Source organism: Amblyomma americanum, chromosome 3, assembly GCF_052857255.1.
Source record: "Amblyomma americanum isolate KBUSLIRL-KWMA chromosome 3, ASM5285725v1, whole genome shotgun sequence".
In the NCBI taxonomy this organism is placed as follows: Eukaryota; Metazoa; Arthropoda; class Arachnida; order Ixodida; family Ixodidae; genus Amblyomma; species Amblyomma americanum.
This window is the reverse complement of record NC_135499.1, coordinates 212492192-212512224: the sequence shown is the minus strand read 5'-3', so window position 1 is coordinate 212512224 and position 20033 is coordinate 212492192. Positions and strand designations below refer to the sequence as shown.

At 41.6% G+C, this 20033-nt stretch overlaps 1 protein-coding gene across 2 annotated transcripts in view; it reads right to left on the bottom strand.

Moving 5' to 3' along the window:
• Nucleotides 1-14892, bottom strand: part of LOC144126004 (NBAS subunit of NRZ tethering complex-like) — an 87461-nt gene extending 72569 nt beyond the window's left edge. For both annotated transcript variants that reach the window (XM_077659867.1, XM_077659868.1), the window contains exons 1-11: nt 14759-14892; nt 14223-14265; nt 14010-14115; nt 11551-11598; nt 11436-11479; nt 8816-8949; nt 7787-7878; nt 6405-6461; nt 5040-5280; nt 3628-3684; nt 2532-2660 (exon numbers count right to left, since the gene is read on the bottom strand). In XM_077659867.1, the coding sequence (XP_077515993.1) occupies nt 2532-2660; nt 3628-3684; nt 5040-5280; nt 6405-6461; nt 7787-7878; nt 8816-8949; nt 11436-11479; nt 11551-11598; nt 14010-14115; nt 14223-14265; nt 14759-14869 (1062 nt within the window). In that variant the 5' untranslated portion in view covers nt 14870-14892. The remainder of the gene's footprint in view (nt 1-2531; nt 2661-3627; nt 3685-5039; nt 5281-6404; nt 6462-7786; nt 7879-8815; nt 8950-11435; nt 11480-11550; nt 11599-14009; nt 14116-14222; nt 14266-14758) is intronic.
• Between the last annotated feature and the right edge of the window lie 5141 nt (nt 14893-20033).

The following is a 20033-nucleotide window of genomic DNA, read 5'->3' as shown; positions in this document are numbered from 1 at the left end:
ACTAAACAGCATGGTTTCCGCTCCGGTCTCTCCTGCGAAACTCAGCTTTTTGAATTGACTACTGATCTTCACTTAAATCTGGACTCTTCATTCCAAACTGACATCATTTTTTTAGACTTTTCTAAGGCTTTCGATCGCGTACCCCACCATCGTCTCATGTCTAAACTTTCCGGTCTGTCCATTGACCCTCTAACTGTAGCATGGATACACTGTTTTCTAATAAATCGTTCTCAGTACACGGTAATAGACAACCATTGTTCAGGTCCTACTAAAGTGCTGTCTGGTGTACCACAAGGTTCGGTCCTTGGCCTTCTTCTTTTCCTCACCTTCATTAATGATCTTCCCTCTGGTATTTCTTCCACAATTCGCCTCTTTGCAGATGATTGCATTCTTTATCGCCGCATTGCTACTAACAGGGACCAATTATTACTCCAGAACGACTTGAACGTAATTGAACGATGGTGCTCTGAGTGGCTTATGTCGCTAAACATTTCAAAATGCCAATACATGCAAGTATCTCGCAAACATTCCAGCCTCACTTACGCTTATTCATTGCTTTCAAACACATTAACAAACGTGCAATCCTACCGATACCTCGGAGTCATCATTTCCAGCAATTTAACCTGGTCCGAACACATCTTGAAATTAGCGGCCAATTGATCCAAATCACTCGGCTTCATCAGACGATCGTTATACTTGGCTCCTCCTTCTGTCCGTAAATTGGCATATGAAACCTTCATCCGTAGTAAACTTGCATATGCATCTTCTATATGGAACCCTCATCAGGCGTACTTAATTAACACCCTAGAAGCTATTCCGAACCGCGCAGCACGTTACATAACCTCAAATTATGACAGATACTACAGCATCACCAGGATTAAATCAACACTCAATCTGCTACCACTTAAGAACCGTCGAAAAATCTCATGACTTTGCCTTCTTCATAAATTGTATTACAACTTTCCTTACCTCCGTGACTCATTACTCCTACCTCCCATCCGAACATCGCGTCGCCTCTTCAATTCCCTAAGTGTTCAGTGTTTACATGGTTCTACAATAGCCTTCAATAAATCATTTCTACCTACAGCAATAGAAAATTGGGACCAGTTACCTGATCACATCGTAAACAACCGTGACGCTAGTAAATTTAGAGACGCACTAATCGAACATTACATCAAATGAAAAAAACAACCTCATGCTTTGATTTTTACCATTTATTTTTTCTTGGTACTATTCCCTATTTAGCCTATCCGCCACTATGTATTGATTAGAACTGCATTTTAACATTTCACAGTGTATTCCAGATCCTTTCTGCATTGTGTTGTATTTTACTCTATTAACATTGTTATTCTCTTTACTTTGTATTTCAACTGTTCCCCCCCCCCCCCCTTATGTAATGCCCGAAAAGGGCCTTTAAGGGTACAATGAATGAATCAATGAATGAATGAAGATGCAGCAGACTGCCACATGATGTTGTGAATAGTGAGTCAAGTGCTGAGTTTCCATCCTTACCATATATTACCGTTTTCTTATGTTCACACAGCAGCTTACAGACCAAACCCTAGATACACTGATATTTTATATCAACATCACGTCAGCACTGTTAGTAGTGCTGTGCTTCTACTATTTTGCTAACACAAGTTCTTTTTTTTTCACGGTGCTCGTTTGTTTGTGTCGCCAAATTTTGAACGTATTTTTTGCACGCTGCTATGCACAACTGTTATTAAAAACACCCCTATTAAGAGCATTTATTTATTGAATAAACAAAGTTGCTAGATGAACAACTTCGGACCAGGCGCACGCCGTCATAATTTAAAGATCAACAATGTCCTACAACAAAGAAACAAAGTAGAGACTCTACAGGCTGTAAAATTTGAATGAGACATGAATAGAAAAAAATTTACGGGGACACTTAAGCTCTGCCTTAAGGGTATGATGCGACAGTGTTAATGGTTATCTGCTAATTTCTTTCTAAATTAGTACCTATTTTATTACATGCATTAATTAGTATACATCAGTACGCATACTAGACCACATGATAAACCACAAGACACATAAGTTCTCCCTATAGCCAAGTCGAATGAGCATGCTTCAATGGAACAGCGGTAACGTTTCTGACCTGCAACCGAAGGGCCATGGGTTCGATTCCCAACTAACTACCCCTATTGTTTCTTTTGAGTGAAATTAATTTATTTTAGTATATTGTTATATGTCATAATGACACTTCAGTCATGGTACCACCTCATAGTCACAATTTAACGAGTTTTAATCATTATCATCCCACAGCTCCACGCGCGACATCACAACTCTCTCGACCAATCCCAAATTAGTGTGAAAATGCGCACAGCTTTCTCTCCGAGTGTATACTCTAAGGCTGTCAAGTAAAAAAGAAAGGAATTTGTCAGGCAGTTCCCTTCCTGAGTAAGACTGAGTTATTTACAGAAACAAAATGAAGAATCTTTGGCAATAAAAAGAAAGAAAATGAAAATAAAAGCATGAAACATAAAAGCTGAAACGCATGCACTCCATACCAGGTCTTCCAGTTGCCAGAAGTTGATTCTTGTGAGCGAGGGTACACTCCAGACAGAAAGTGCTCCTGAGCTGTGGGCAGCGGCCATTTTGGTTCCCGATGGAGAGATGCTCAGCAGGTACACAGTGTCCTGTATTAACCAGTTTCTGCTGAGCCAGATTCACTCAACGGGCTTGCCTTATAGACTAGCCACAACAAAACAATAGCCAAACAGCCATAAGGTGCTAAGTAAGAACAATAATTCTCTCACCAAACATCATAAATCTATATGCACAATGACAGTCTGTGACTAAATGAAATCCGTGAAACAACACTTACAATAACAATTTTCAAGTTGAGGAGGACGGCTAACACCATGCACTTCTTAGTGAAAAATTTGCTGCTATTAAAGGTTGTGCTGAGCATGACCAGAGTGCTTTTCATGATAAACATGAGAAACTTGCAGCCACACAGTGATCAGCTGCTAGTTCTTTCAGTTGCTATGATATGTTGACAAAGCCTTTCATCTCTTTAAAGCCGCTTTCAAAAGAATGTATATCCACAAAGAAATCATTACGGTAATAATAAAAATAGTTTTTCTTCTGTAATATCAATAGAAAAAGCTTTCTTCAATTCTAGCCCTGGGTCACAATGTGTGCATGTCATTATTTGTTTGCAATAGAAATAAATGCAGCATAGAAATAAGAAAATAATATAAAAACAAAACAGAAAAATGAAAGCCTCTCAGAAATAAAAACCTACATCAATAAGCAGTTAAATGCAGCCAGTTTCGTGGGGCATCATTTGCAATCCAAACAAACTTGCATGCACTCCTATTAGCTGCACTACGAATGACTGTGTGTTGTATTCTATTCAAACTGTTCACATTTCATTTTATCTCTGCAGCAGATTCGTTGCATTCTCCTCAACAAAAGCCAGGCTGCTGTGCGTTCAGCATGCCACAAGTTAGGCACACACTGTCCAGGTCTCCAAGTAAACTTCCATTAAAATGAACTCAAAAGAGTTAATTCTAAACAGAGTCATCGAAGTAAGAGGAATCAAAAACTAAATTTTCACACGCAAGTAACATACTGGAAGGAATAAAAACTGACACTCACTTCAGGCTGCTTGTAATAGAGGCTCATCTTTTGAAAAAATCGCCTTGGATTCATTCTCTGAAAAAAAAAAAGAAAAAAAAAACAGCTCGATGAAAGGATGGGCCTGGCTATGAGCTTGTAGGGTCATTATGGCGCCAGGAGGCAATGTATGCAGATGGCTGATGTGCACAAGCGCAGTGATGGAATAAGATTTGTGCTGCCTTTACTGCTTCCTTTTTTCATTACTTAAGGCAGGCTCTTATTTTCCAAAAAAAAATAAACTATTGCTGCCATTCTTGGTGAGGAAACACTCGCTTGAAATTACTATTACATGCACTTATTTGAAATTTGCTCGTGTTCCATGCAGAAGACAGATGGCAATATCGTGAAATATACAAGTACAAAACAAAACGCCAATTGGTTTGGGGGGCAAAAATAAATCAGTAGGCCTTTGCTCTGCCGAAGCCTACTGATGCAGAAGTGCAGTGCAGAGATATTTTGCGCAAGTTTATGGATAAACGGAAATAAAGAATAACTGAGCACACTTTGCTATGCTGTGTAAGTTGTGAAACTCAGCGGGAGCTAGCGCAGGCATTGCCTTTTTTCTTTTACATATCCCTTCCTTATTTATCATCATCATCATCATCAGTCTGACTGCACCCACTGCAGGGCAAAGGCCTCTCCCATGTCTCTCCAATTAACCCTGTCCTTTGCCAGCTGCGCCCACACTATGCCTGCAAACTTCTTAATCTCATCCGCCCACCTAATCTTCTGCCACCCCCTTCCTTAATGGCTTCCTTCGCAAGTACGGTCCAGGTGACTACCCACTATGAGACGTACTGCTAAAGCACCTTTAGAAACTACATATAACCCCTATACAGACACTCACACGGCATCTGAGAGGCTTTTCAACATATCTGAAGGCATCTTACAACCACACATCCCACCCGGTGAAGACTGTTCAGAAAAACACAAAAACAAGTTGCTTTTTGCAAGCTCAGAAAGTACTATGAGGCAGAGGCCAAGAATACAATTCTGCACTGTCAGCCTAACACATCTTCTCAGAATGAACGAACTGACATAACTTCCTTGTTTAAAGCATACTGGGAACCTGTCAAAGTGTTTGATTGTTAAGTGACTGTGTTGCCAACCAGGGCCAAAGAAAACTGACAGAAAACAGGATGGTGACTTTAGTCACATTGTGGGGCATGGGTTCAATTTAGCAACACCAACATATCTTTGTGCAAAGCACAATTTCTGCATCTTTGGGGCATCAAACCAGCCCATACTGCTGCCGGGTTCAAAGCCTTATTTCAAGTGAAGCTAGCATCGGGACACCCTAGCTACAACAAACCCGCGGCGGGACTCGGAATCCGGATGCGAACACAAAAAGTGTGAGGTGGAGGCTAAAAATGCAATTCTGCATAAATTACCAGCATGTCTTCGCTAAGCGTAGTGACCAGCTTGTAATGAGGGAAGTCTGACAGAAACCGCCAAGCTGTGATGCCAAACTCAAGTGCTGATCTTCCACTACTGCCATCAGCCTGGGGCAGCGGTGAGCGCCCCGCTACAAAGATGACCTGATGGGACGGGTGGTAGAGGACACTCGTGACTCCCTTGGTGTAAAAGGATGCCAGGCTCAAGCTGTGGTTGTCCCGATAGCCGTCAGATGGGCTGTGATAAAAGAGGGACAGTGCAAGAACTGCAATTCAACCTTGAACGAATTCCAAGGCTATCCAAAATCATTCTGTAAAATAAAGGCTTTTAAGATGTCAAGTATGCATTTGATTTCAATTTTATGTGCAGGTGCAACAGCAATCTGCTCACTCATTTCAGGACCCCAAAGAGTTAAAGTACTTTGCACTTATGTCCAACTGCATTTAGATATTGCTAGTTAAGGGCAAAGGGATATGAAAAAAAAAAAAAAAACCTAAGGTCATGACTGGCAGTGATTTATCATTTTTGAGAGGTGCAAATATAACGTAAATGACCAGCAAGCATTATACCTGGAGAAAGCTGTGCTGCAAGTGCGGAACACTATGAGTGAGGGCGCTAGATAAATTTGGGCAAGATATCAAGACTTCCTTCCTGTGCACCCTCCGGACGCGGTGGCTCAGTGGTTAGGGCACTCCACTACAGATCCCGAGTTCCTGGGTTCCTGGGTTCAACCAGACCATGGGGGTTGGGTTTCGATGGAGGCTAAGGCACTGGTGTGCTGTGTGATGTCAGTGCATGTTAAAGATCCCCAGGTGGTAGAAATTATTATGGAGCCCTCCACTCAGCACCTTTTTCTGCCTTTCTTCCTTCACTCCCTCCTTTATCCCTTCCCTTACAGCCCAGTTCAGGTGACCACCCATATGTGAGACAGATACAGTGCCATTTCCTTTCCCCAAAAACCAACTTTCATTTACATTTTTTCCCTGTGCACCAAGAGCTTTATTACCTGCTCAATTTAACATCTCTTTCTGAATAACACACAGCTGCTTCATCAAAGCCTTTGATTTGTAATGCAGAACTCAACTCAGTTCTTTACTTTCATAGGAAGTTTCAAACACCAATGACATCCATTAAAATATTTAAATCAATTTTTGATTAAATGTAAGAAAAAAAAGGGATTAGCAATATATATATCTCTAAAGAATTGCTGCACCTTATGAATGAGATTATGCCATTGAGCACTAAAAAGAAGTCAATCAAACATTGAACATTATGTCAAGGACAAAAATGCCCCTCCTGTCGATCACCCTTCCCCTCAAAGAATCAGTACAAGACAGAAAAAATAGAGGCTTTTATCATACCTGAGCAAGTAGCTCTTGAGATCACCTCTGTAGTTGACTGTTATAAACTCATATGACCTGCAGAAAAAAAAGATAGACAGCTCGGAAAAAAATATTCCAAGACATAGCTGAACGAAAACAGCAAGGCGAAAAGAAACAAAACTCAGGCCACAATAAGAGTACCAAGAAAATTGCTCTTTCTGAACTTCAAATTTGCATGACAGGAATGCTAATTATGAAAATTAACCTATCTGTCTTGCCTGTTACATTATAACAGGCGCAGCACCATTTATTTACTTAATACATTAGCTTTCAGGATGACAATAATTGTATGCACTACAAATCATTGTCTCGCGCCAGATCAACTGCCCTGAGAGCACATTAAAAGTTACATCTGATAATTTAGTTTTGCCCACTGAACGGCATTTCAGCCTGCAATAATTTTGCTTGTTTATCCTTGCATATCCCTATTCCATATTCACAAGTTATGAAGGAATATCTGTTAATGCATATTTACTGTTTCATTTGGCTTTCTCACCCACAGTGACCTAGATGCTTCATCACTCCAGTAGAACCCCCTGTTACGGCTTTCACCAACCCGTGAAAAAAAAAAAAAAGTACCAGCCGGGAAACTTAGTGGCCAGGAAGTGTGCCTACTGAAATCTAGCAAATGCATTTCTTAAGCTGCAGGCAACAAGGCTAACACAGATGACAGAAATGTGCCTCAAAGCCAACCCGTGCAACTGCATCTCATACAAAGCTGCCCACTTGGCATTTTCAGCGGCATAGTTTCGTTTTTGCACCTTCTGTCATACGCACTCGCGCTGCTGCTGTGATGAGACTGCACCAACAGCCGCCAAGAGATTCACGCAGCCTGTAAGCATGCTCGGCTTCAACGTGGGTGTAGCATGCAGGAAGCCGCCGGTGGAGTCCCTAGTTCTGCTTTGGCTCCGTGGCCATTCCGCGTGCGCTATATGTAAGCTGTCAAAATGCCCGCATGTGGTGAGCCGCTACCGTAAAATGACATTCATAATGCAGTGTGCCGAAAAAATGCCACAGCTACAATTTAACAGCTAAGCTTGTATTGTGTAAGTTTCTATGGGAGCTTGGACGGGATTCGCTCGTAAGAATGTAGCAGCCAGGAAAATGCAGCATCTGGGAACGCAACAGCAGGGTTCTTCACTGTGTGGCATACAAGATATTGCATCGCGTAACATAAAAATTTAATGTATAACTTCAAATTTTCTTTACTTCTATTGACTAAGCTTATTACATTCTCTCTTTTTGATTTGGCACAGTGATATTTGAATATAGTGAACTGCAATGCACTCCCGCTTGGGCCTTATTTCAGCCAGCAGTAACTTCTGAAGAAGCAAATAAAAAATGACAGAACGATGACAGACCACTGTGTCTTGTGCACCCTAGCTTCGGTGAAAAGCATGCCAGCCATGGCATAGCTGACGTCATGCAGCACGCCCTCGATCTGCACCACAGGCTGTAATACAAAAGAGACAAGGCACATATTCAGAAACAAGCATACTAGACAACATACTGGCTTAACCAGAAACGTAATTCAGCAAAATAAAGACAGCTGATAATTTAAATGCCAAAGTGGCACCTAGGCTACGAGGCAAGCTGCAGTGGAGAGGGCTCTGGATTACTTTATACTTCCAGCTGTGGTGCTTCCAGCTGCGCTGAAAACTCAGTACCAGTACAAAGGTGTTTTTGTATTCTTCCTGCACTGCTACAAGGCTACTGTGAATCAAACCAGACAGTTCATGCCCAGCAGCACAGCACCAAAATGGACGGTAGTAAGGATTTTTTAGCAGGCTAGAACTTTGAACCAGATGATCGCACATCTTGAAGGAAGGGAAGCGTAACTTTGGGCAGGATGTAAGAAAACGCACAGACAGGACTAGCATTACTAGCAACTGTTGCTAGCAGTGCTCATACAGTCTGAATCTTATTTTACGTCCTTCCAAAATCGTGCTTCTCTTCCTTCAACACAAGCATTTTTAGTTGGCATCCAGTTTTATACTAGCTGTTGGTTGTAGCACGTGGGTTTTAAGCATTGCTTGATTCCCAAACTAATGGGTTGCTCTGTATCTCACATGGCAGCCTTAATCCATCAACAACCCTTATAGAAACTGCCAGAAGCAGGTCTAATTGTTTTATAATTAATTGTTACTGTTAGAAAGAGACTTTCTAAAGAGCAAAAGTAAATTTACAGAGATAAATATTTCTTTACACAGAAGTGCCTTGCAAGCAAAATGCATTTGCAGCCCCTGGCAGCTGCAGAGCAACGCAGCACAGCATCATACAATGAGGCATGGCATAACAGACAGAAGAGACCATGCTTATGACAGGCTTTACCTTAATAACTGTTCTTATATGCCAGTTAGGGGTGAATGCATTTACTCCCCGGTCCTTACCTCTGGAATGTAGAAAAGGGAGCTGCCAACAGTGTCAAAGAACTCCACACGGCCAGTGCTCAAAGCAACGGCCAGGAAACTGCAGTCAGGAGACCAGGCAACGCGCCTCCACTGGGGCATGGGATCTCGGGGCACTGCATCATCCCACATACAGACAGCTTTAAATATTGCCCAATTTCCTGCCTCTGCCCAGCATTCAGTTCAGTCTGGCTTTACTTAAGCATCTCCATCAACTTTATCATGGTCTCTGACAGTACTATCCAGCACAGTCGAAAGCATCTTACACAATATATGATGCAGAGCAGAGAGATACTAAATGTACGATCATATAACTAGGAAATGTAAATGTAAATAAAATGTGGTTTAATGTCTCAAAGCATGGGCTACGTGGGACATCGTAGTGGAAGGCACCGGATTAATTTAGACAATCTTGGATTCTTTAATGAGCACTGACATCACAAGACACATGAGTGCCTTTTGCGTTTCACTCCCATCGAAATGTGGCCATCGCGGTTGGGACTGCATCCAGGTCCTCTGGCTCAGTAAGCGTGCCCTAACCGCTGAGCCACCATGGCAAGTCACAAGTAGGACAGTGTAAAGAAAAAGCAAGGCAGGCAAAAACGCACCCAGTCACTATCACAGGCTGACGGTGTCTGATACAAGGTAAAATTAGTACACAAGTCAACATAAAAATTGCAGCAAATTTGGGTCTTGCAAAGAAAGCGTACAACCGCCATTCCTAAAGCACTGCCGGAAGACCCAAAGTACAGGAACTGAGCAGTCATTGCCACTGCAACCAGTGTCACTAATGGCAAGGTTGTAACAGTGTGAATGTGGCATAAGAGACATTGCTGATTCGATGTAACATACTCCGCAGAGATTCATAGGCTACCTGTGTTGCTCTGTTGCAGTTTTCAGAGTACAACGTACAGGAAGCAATGCCTTAGACAGATTATAAGTGGAAACTAAACATATATAAAATCAATGTGAGTGAAACGGGCAAAGCACTAACATCACAACTAAAAAATATGATCTGCAGAAGAGGTCTGCTATGCTGACTTATGATAAAGTCATTGATGCAAGCACCGATCCCATACCGAAGTAGTGACAACCTTTGTTGTAGCTTATGCCATCAATAACCGGAGCCCACTCAAGTATGAGCGCAAGTCAAAGCTGGACAGCACTGATAATGAAAACTCAGTTAAAAAGTAAGAGGCCATCTTTACATGACTGAAGTGTACTTCATGCCAATTTATCGCACAGGCATTTCTATCTTTGCAGTAACAAAGATACACAGTTGTGCACGTTAAGAAAGCTCCTGAATTCTTTTTTTAAATCTACTACAGATATTCAATGAACCATAAGAATGTGAGTATATTCTACCCTTCTCAAGAAGCACTGCTTATGGTTGCACTATGCTTTATACTTGTGCCATCTATTGTAACGCAACCATGGTTTCATTGTATTTAAATATAAAAGTACTGCATAATGTGGCAAATCCCCTGCCTGCACTAAAGAACAGCCAGACAAATAGATGAAAAACCTGCGACTACCGGATGCTGACGGGCTGCATGCACGACAACTGTTGCATTTCTCCACAGCTTGAAACATCTACTTGCCTTTCCAAGGATTAAAAATCACTTCAGGAACAGAAGAATGAGATAACTTCACATAAAAATGCTAATTCGAGATGCACATACACATACCAAAAGATTAGCACAGACTTTTGAAAGCAGCTTTAACAGAAAGTTAATGAGCAAATAGTATTTGAATAGCATGGAGATTCACACTGTTTGCACTGAAGAGGAACTTCATGTAAGACTGCTTACAACACAAGACAGGATATGTATAACACCAGTACTGCATTATAAGCTTGTGCCCAGGACCTGCTAATCATAAATGTCCTGACAGTTATCTAGGAATCTCCTCTGGAGCATAGGAAAAACAATGCTCAGTTTTGTAGCTTGGGCTGCATGATGCCTCTGCTTTTCGGTTACTGAAAAAGGACCAACTACGAATCGGCAAGTGCACTCTTGGCTTTGGGTACCAGCCTTTTCGTATTTAAAATGCACAGGCAGAAGGCAGTAGATTGTTAAGTATGACATACGGGAATCCAGCCCATGATCTTTAAAGTCACTTGGGTGTACAGCACTGAACATGAATATACATACTATTGCACTCAATGCAACTAGCAAAGCATCCGGAGTGAACCAGCTAAGGATTTTGCTTTGTAGTAAAATAATGCGCCCTTATACCAAGGACTGAAACTGCACAAATACTGAGAGCACATTGTTCATTGCATCAATGGGTAAGTGCACAAATTTCCAGCAGCACTGGGCTGGCACTGCTTCAAGAACTGACCTCCTGCCACAGCTCCTGTGTTGCACCTGATATTGAGCATAATTGTATATCTGCTTACAGCAGACCAAGCAGACCCATGTCCCCTGTCACTGACAATTGCAGAGATATGATAAAGATGGGTAAATGTGCCACTTGGAACTGTGCATTTATACTGACTGCCCTTCCCACTTTTCGCTTTTTTTTTTTTCATATGACAAATGCACTGTGTGTTACCACAGTAGAAGAGTAAACGCTTCATTGTCACAAGAAGAAGACTTACCGCTTCCTCGCCCGATGACAGTAGTGTAGTCATCCCTCGATGATCTGCATAAGGTATGCTGGTTCAATAAGTATGCAAAATGCACATGAAAAGAGGAATGTCTCATTTCACTTACCTGATCTCTACACTCTGATCTTGCAAAATGGCCAAGACTTTACCATCTCTGAGGAAGCAAAGAATAGGAACAATGAACAGCTCTACAATACTAGTAGCTCAGTTCTGATACACAGAGGCTGCCAACACAGCAAGCATTTAGAAGGCAGGACTATGCAGCAGCAGCCCAATACAAAGGACAGCTATTGTCAGCATTAATGCCAACAGGGAGGAGTCAACTGGGCTGAAGATCCTTCCACAACGCTGCTGACCCACATATGCTAAATACAGTGTTCAGCTGTCCTCGGCACCTCCCTAGGGTGCTAACATATGTCAGACTCCCACCAAAGGAAATTTCCACTACACCACTGAACATGAGGGTTTGACAAAAGTTGCAAAGACATGGAGTTAATGCTGCGAAACTAAATAGAAAAAAATTGTTACAAAAGTCAATCTGATAACATTCTCTGACGGAACAAAGAGCAGGAATAATGAGCACCTCCAAAACGGTAGCTCAATTCTGATACTTACAAGCTGGCACCACAGCAAGGATGTAGAAGGCATGATAGAAAAAAATGGCACCGATATGGGGTGAACACATCTGACTAATGACCTACTCAGTTTACAACTTTACACCTGTCCAGGGTTTTGCTGAGGTTTAAGGTATTATCCGACCAAAGTAATATTGTTCAGCAAATGAAGATCGACCGAAGGACCAACTTATGTTGGCAGCATGTGATCAGTTATGACCACTTGTGACACAGATACAGATGAAAGCTGACAGAAAGTTCTGCATGGGTGGCACCATGAATGTATGCTGAAAGTCTTCTAAAACGGGTCTAGTAATGGCCAATTTTACTGGGCTCATTTTATCAGCACATAGAAACAAGTATAAAATTATGGCTTCTGCATGAATGGAAACAGTACAGATAAACTTCTTTATAATAAAGCTCAAGGGGAAGCAAAATTTTTCAACTATGACAGGTGCTGCATTTTAACCATAAATGACCTAAACTGCCAATATCCAACATCCAGAGCTCTGTAGCTGCTACCAGCAAAACAAAACTGGCATAGCATTTCATTGGCCGGCTGAATGACCGCCTGCACTACAAAATTCAAAATTTTAGTGGCTCTAGCATTCAGTGCACAAGGTTGTTGCCCATTGAAGGTCCAACACTCAGCTTCTAGCTGACTCATCTTCAAACAAGAGTTCCTAGCCAGAAGTAGCTAACAAATCATGAATGAACCCGCCATTTCATGGCAGTGAGGCACCAACAGAGTCAGTTCATGGCATCCAGTGCCCAGGTAAAAAATTAGCATAAAATGAATAACAGTACACTGACCAAAGGTGACAACAATTTTCACAACATCACCAATCCGGCTCCCAAATGGCAGCTTTGCTCAATCACAGTTCTTATTCAGAAGCTGGAATGTCAACACTCCTAACATTGTTTTTACTTTCCAGCATGTGGTTAGTTCGCTGATCATTCTTTTATCATGACTGTTTGTGACCAGACACATTTGCATCCAACTCTCAATATCATCAATATCGGTATGCTGGTTGTGCAAGTTCCTTCTCTCATCTGGGCCACACACTTCAAGCAGTCTGGTTATGATGATAACAATATTAAATGTTAGATCTCCATTCACACTGTTTCCATTATGTTCATTCATCTTGCTTCAGTGAAACCAACAGAACATCAAATAAGTGTCGAGAAGTGTTGTGCACAACTTAAAAACGAACATTCACAGTGATATGGGCAGTTATTTTTGGGCTGAGAGAAAATTTATTTGGTACATCCACTCTATGTATGGGTCCGTTTGGGTCTTATGGCGAATAAGCAGCTGAGGTTAACATCCACTGAAAACACGGTTGAAAAGGTCTTTGTTGTGCTGACGGACTACTCGTTTTTAAAGTGTTGTAGTTTGTTAACAACATTTCATTCATTCATTCATTTGCTCTTTCATTCCCCTGACAGATATATCGTTTCATTAAAATTTGGTGTTAAATACACAGGTGACTGAAGGAATTTTAACAGACAGTTATGATAATTTTGTTATAATAATTATTCTGTTATGACAAGGAAAAACTGAAGTACAGCCGAAAATTTTCCCTAGCTAGATGCTGCTCACTTGCATACTCCAAGGAACGAAACAACAAATTTCTTCACTGCCTCAAGATAAACAGAAAAAAAAAGTGACGGGCATTAGGACATTCATAAAGCAGGCATACTTGCAGAACTATAAACTGGAATTAACATGTTCTTAACTCAGTACGTAGCATAATACTGACTTTGTGGAAATGGTCTCACGCGAGTCATACTGAGTGCGACTGCACACTGCTTCAGTAGACATATCCCAAATCCTTATGGAGACGGAACCTGCCGTGTGCATGACACAAGTAATACAATTACAGCGCGAATATTTGCCACAATATCTACATGTGGCAACATTTAAAAGCCCTGCAGAGGTCTTCCTCACCCTCCTACGACGAAATGCCACTCCATGTGAAAGGAACGGAGTCTTTGGACAGCAGGCGGTATGCCGGACATTGAGGTGGCCAGCAGACCAAGCCAGCCCCAAATTCCTGAATTAAAAAAAAACATATTCGTTAAGAAGGCGACTGTTCTCACTACGCACATATGTGTGTGGCACATATGAAACTCTGCTGTTGGCGAGAGAAACGGACATTACCGGTTCCTTTCGCATCTTCTGATTTCTCGATAGCAGCTCTGCTCTGAAAATCAAAGTGCACAACATATCAACGTCAAGAACACCTGCTGTCACTTAGTACTGTCGCTACAATAAGATTTTCCTTTCGGTTTCATGCGCCCTCGTTTCGGATATGTAATCACATTCTGTGCGATGCATACGCTGCTCAAATACCACCAAAAGGCGGATCACTGGGCACATTTTTGTCGCACAGTTACAGTCACGAGTTTACGAAGCGGTGATCACAATTATTGTCGATTTGCAGTCTTCAAAAGTAGTGTCGCTGTAATGACAGGTGAAGGCTGGCACCCGAACAGTTTAAGCCATTTCGGAATGCTCTCTCCCTGAAGACGACATCGGTTTCTTAACGAGCTTAGTCTCTCAACCCAAAAGCTAAACACAAATCGAGAACAGCTGAACTGGGCAGGGTTTGAACTGATATCAAAAACCGGTAGTGCGTTTGCTATCAATGGGCCACTTGAACACATAACCTGGTTGTCAGTTCAGTGAGTACTCACCAGTATTTCTGGTTCCTGCTGCCATTCTGAATATGTTAGAAGCTCATAAAGAATATTGTTCTCAGTTTCCATTCTGCTTTCATCCTCGCTGTTTACAGCAGCAGGTGCCATCGTGGATCGTCGCTACATCGTCTGGTACGGATCAATGTTGCTCTCCACGCTCTCATTTCTGCTGTACTCAGCCAAACCTTCAAGTTTCGCTTTCGAAGGCACGAGCAGAAGAAAGCTTCCATCAGGTTTGCCAGCTTCCCAAAATTAATTTCGCTCCAAGAAAAAACTAAGGACAGAAAAGGAACGGACGGTATAAGGACGGTATAAGAATGAATATTTGTTCCTATGGATGTGTTTTCTCAGACAAGTCGTAACAAGATATGTTGGCCTCGCCTCAGATATTTGTGGACTATACTATAAACGTTCCATATCTTTGACTGACGTGGCATAAGCGTAGTAACGCATATTTCAGCACTGGGCTAAAATTATTTATTTAAAACCTCATAGTACTTGCACCCGTTCTTGTTTGTCTTCCCTTTTGTCCCTCATACGCAGTTCATCTTAAAATGGCAATTAGCCTCAGTTACGCTTTTAGAAGCTACTGTCCATTGGGGAGGATGTAAAGGGGGGGGGGGGGGGGGCAAGCGAGAAATTTTACAGAGGAAAACCATGCCGAACTCCACTTTTGGGCCAAAAAATTTGAAGAAATACATGGCTCAGATCTACATCTACAAGCCATTTTGTAAATCCCTTTCAAAACATAGATAACATGGCAAGGTTTATAGGAGCAGTATCATATAGCTGGTCTAATGCTTCGTAAATTTTGGGTTGCAAAAGACGCGTGCAAGATGTTTTTTTAGACGTTTCAAAGATACTCAATTGGTACAGCTCGTTTAGGGATTTAGCAAGGTTTCTTGTACGAGTAGATGCACATCATGAATCACTATCTTGGGTCTCATTTGGCACGGCGTAACCAAGACCGGCCCAGAATTGATCATACGCGCACACGAAACGTCAAATAATACAAACAATGCACTCGTCAGGAAACGATCGAAAAGTATATATAAAAATAGAATGGTTGAAATAAAAACTTTGAGAGCACTGCATGCAGACTGCTGCGTTGGAGAAATGCGAAAGCATTAGCATTGCTTGCTGCCGGTGCGTACGTCATGTGACTTTTTCATTACGTCAACTGTTTTGCATCCTATGTCACGTGACTTTTGATTACGTCAGCCTTTTTGCAAGTCATCCTACGTCACGTAACACTGTACGTGTTATATCCGATATGTTCTGTTATTAGTTACGACATGTCACGTTACAGTTCGTTATATCCGGTTTCTAGTTACGAATTACTCTGATACTTAGTTATATATCCGATCTTTATTAAGTGTCATTACGACATACTACAATGGCATCAATTTTATAACCTTTACCACACTTACGTCACGACTTTGAGGTCACTCGACTTTGGTGCCACGGTCTGCGGACAACTTCGTCTCGTGAGCTATATAATTCTTTCGCATTAAAACTTCATTTCCAGTAGCAAATAGATTATTCATAACTTTCAGTCAGATGAGGCATCTTTACTGCATTTTCAATGTGATGGGTGGTAATCCTACAAGCACTTCTTACAGATATTTTGGGCTTGTGTGCTGACACGCGTGTTTATAGCTACTTTTTCAACTTGGCAAGCAGTAGAACAGCGGTATTTTCTGCGAAACAATTCTTAGATTACATCTGAACGACAAATTTGCGTGCTCATTGGCACTATTTACATTCAGGTGAAATTTTTGACTGCCTTGCAGGTGTTTTCGTCACCGCGACTCTTGTGTAATGACATTAAATGTGGACGTGCAGCACCAACTCCGAAAATAATCACATTAACAAACTTAAGGCCTTAAGCATTTACTGCCATTTCTCGTGCATGTGTGGCACGGGTATAAAAGTCCAATGCGAGCTTCACATAAGAGTACAACAGATGGATCTAAGAAATATGCAATAATTACCTAACAGGGTTCGGTTGCAGCGATTAAATACTACAATTGCTGCTGCCTTGGGCCAATCTTGCTAAAAGGAGGGCGCAATTCACATATATTGGTACATCATCTGGTCCATCAGAATTTTTACTTCTAAATTCAGAAGCTGCTGAAATATGCCCTACTGAGCGATTATCATCTCATCCATCAGGCTAGGCATCATGTGTTTTGAACTGGGCTATACGTTGTCATTTTTTATCGCTGTGAATATGAACAGAAAGGAGATATTACAGTAACCTCCATTATGCTCTTTCCTTTTCAGAGCCTGATATGCTTTTATGGCTAACATGCCAGGAACCACGTTTTAGCTTTGCTCCTTCTTTTAAGTACACTGTATATATTTCTCTGGAATAGTACAATTTCAGAATGATTGGTCTACATTTTCCTGGTTGAGCATTGCCAAGGCAATAAATTCAATTCGCTGAACTGCTTTAACCTTCACGCCCATAGTACAGAGGAAAACCATGCCGAACTCCACTTTTGGGCCAAAAAATTTGAAGAAATACATGGCTCAGATCTACATCTACAAGCCATTTTGTAAATCCCTTTCAAAACATAGATAACATGGCAAGGTTTATAGTAGCAGTATCATAGCTGGTCTAATGCTTCGTAAATTTTGGGTTGCAAAAGACGCGTGCAAGATGTTTTTTTAGGCGTTTCAAAGATACTCAATTGGTACAGCTCGTTTAGGGATTTAGCAAGGTTTCTTGTACGAGTAGATGCACATCATGAATCACTATCTTGGGTCTCATTTGGCACGGCGTAACCAAGACCGGCCCAGAATTGATCATACGCGCACACGAAACGTCAAATAATACAAACAATGCACTCGCCAGGAAACGATCGAAAAGTATATATAAAAATAGAATGGTTGAAATAAAAACTTTGAGAGCACTGCATGCAGTCTGCTGCGTTGGAGAAATGCGAAAGCATTATCATTGCTTGCTGCTGGTGCGTACGTCATGTGAATTTTTCATTACAACTGTTTTGCATCCTATGTCACGTGACTTTTGATTACGTCAGCCTTTTTGCAAGTCATCCTACGTCACGTGACACTGTACGTGTTATATCCGATATGTCCTGTTATTAGTTACGACATACTGGGATACTTTGTTATATCCAGTTTCTAGTTATGACATACTTCGATACTTCATTATATCAAGTATTAAAAGTCATCCTATGTCACGTTACAGTTCGTTATATCCGGTTTCTAGTTACGAATTACTCTGATACTTCGTTATATATCCGATCTTCATTAAGTGTCATTACGACATGCTACATTGGCATCAATTTTATAACCTTTACCACACTTACGTCACGACTATGAGGTCACTCGACTTTCGGTGCCACGGTCTGCGGACAACTTCGTCTCGTGAGCTGTATAATTCTTTCGCATTAAAACTTCATTTCCAGTAGCAAATAGATTATTCATAACTTTCAGTCAGATGAGGCATCTTTACTGCATTTTCAATGTGATGGGTGGTAATCCTACAAGCACTTCTTACAGATAGATACTCTGGGCTTGTGTGCTGAACACGCGTGTTTATAGCTACTTTTTCAACTTGGCAAGCTGTAGAGCAGCGGTATTTTCTGCGAAACAATTTTTAGATTACACCTGAACGACAAATTTGCGTGCTCATTGGCACTATTTACATTCAGATGAAATTTTTGACTGCCTTGCAGGTGTTATCGTCACCGTGACTCTCGTGTAATGACATTAAATGTGGACGTGCAGCACCAACTCCGAAAATAATCACATTAACGAACTTAAGGCCTTAAGCATTTACTGCCATTTCTCGTGCATGTGTGGCACGGGTATAAAAGTGCAATGCGAGCTTCACATAAGAGTACAACAAATGGATCTAAAAAATATACAATAATTACCTAACAGGGTTCGGTTGCAGCGATTAAATACTACAATTGCTGCTGCCTTGGGCCAATCTTGCTAAAAGGAGGGCGCAATTCACATATATTGGTACATCATCTGGTCCATCAGAATTTTTACATCTAAATTCAGAAGCTGCATGCTGAAATATGCCCTACTGAGCGATTATCATCTCATCCATCTAGCTAGGCAACATGTGTTTTGAACTGGGCTATACGTTGCCATTTTTTATCGCTGTGAATATGAACAGAAAGGAGATATTACAGTAATCTCCATTATGCTCTTTCCTTTTCAGAGCCTGATATGCTTTTATGGCTAACATGCCAGGAACCACGTTTTAGCTTTGCTCCTTCTTTTAAGTACACTGTATATATTTCTCTGGAAGAGTACAATCTCAGAATGATTGGTCTACATTTTCCTGGTTGAGCATTGCCAAGGCAATAAATTCAATTCGCTGAACTGCTTTAACCTTCACGCCCATAATTTCTTTAAATATATTGTTCACAATTAGGCTCCTTCAGTTTTGACTATTTCAACACCAGCCACACTGACGCCAAAGACTAGCAAACTGTTACGCCAGATTCTGTCTCGTAATCAACAAGCTTTTCTGCCTGCTCTTGAATTCCAAATCCTGTTTTTCATCGCATCAAATGCACCAGGAAGGCATTGTAAGCTCTTCGCGCTAATTGCAACAATTTCACTTTTAATATCATATATATCTTACACGGCCGCCGCGGTGGCTAAGTGGTTATGGCGCTCAGCTGCTGACCTGAAAGACGCGAGTTCGATCTCGACCGCGGCGGTCGAATTTCGAAGGAGGCGAAATTCTAGAGGCCCGTGTACAGTGCTACGTCAGCGCACGTTAAAAAAACCCAGGTGGTAGAAATTTCCGGAGCCCTTCACTATGGCGTCCCTCATAGCCTGGGTCGCTTCGGGACGGTCATCATCATCATCATCATCATCATCATCATCATCATCATCATCATCATCATCATCATCATCATCATCATCCTGACTGCACCCACTGCAGGGCAAAGGCCTCTTCCATGTCTCTCCAATTAAACCTGTCATTTGCCAGCTGCGCCCACACTATTCCTGCAAACTTCTTAATCTCATCCGCCCACCTAACCTTGTGCCGCCCCCTGCTACGCTTACTGTCTCTTGGAATCCACTCCGTTACCTTAAGGACCAACAGTTATCGTGTCTTCGCATCACATGCCCTGCACAAGCCCATTTCTTCCTCTTGATTTCGACTAGGATGTCATTAACTCGCGTTTGTTCCCTCATCCACTCTGCCCGCTTCCGGTCTCTTAACGTTACAGCTATCATTTTGCTTTCCATGGGTCGCTGCGTTGTCCTTAAC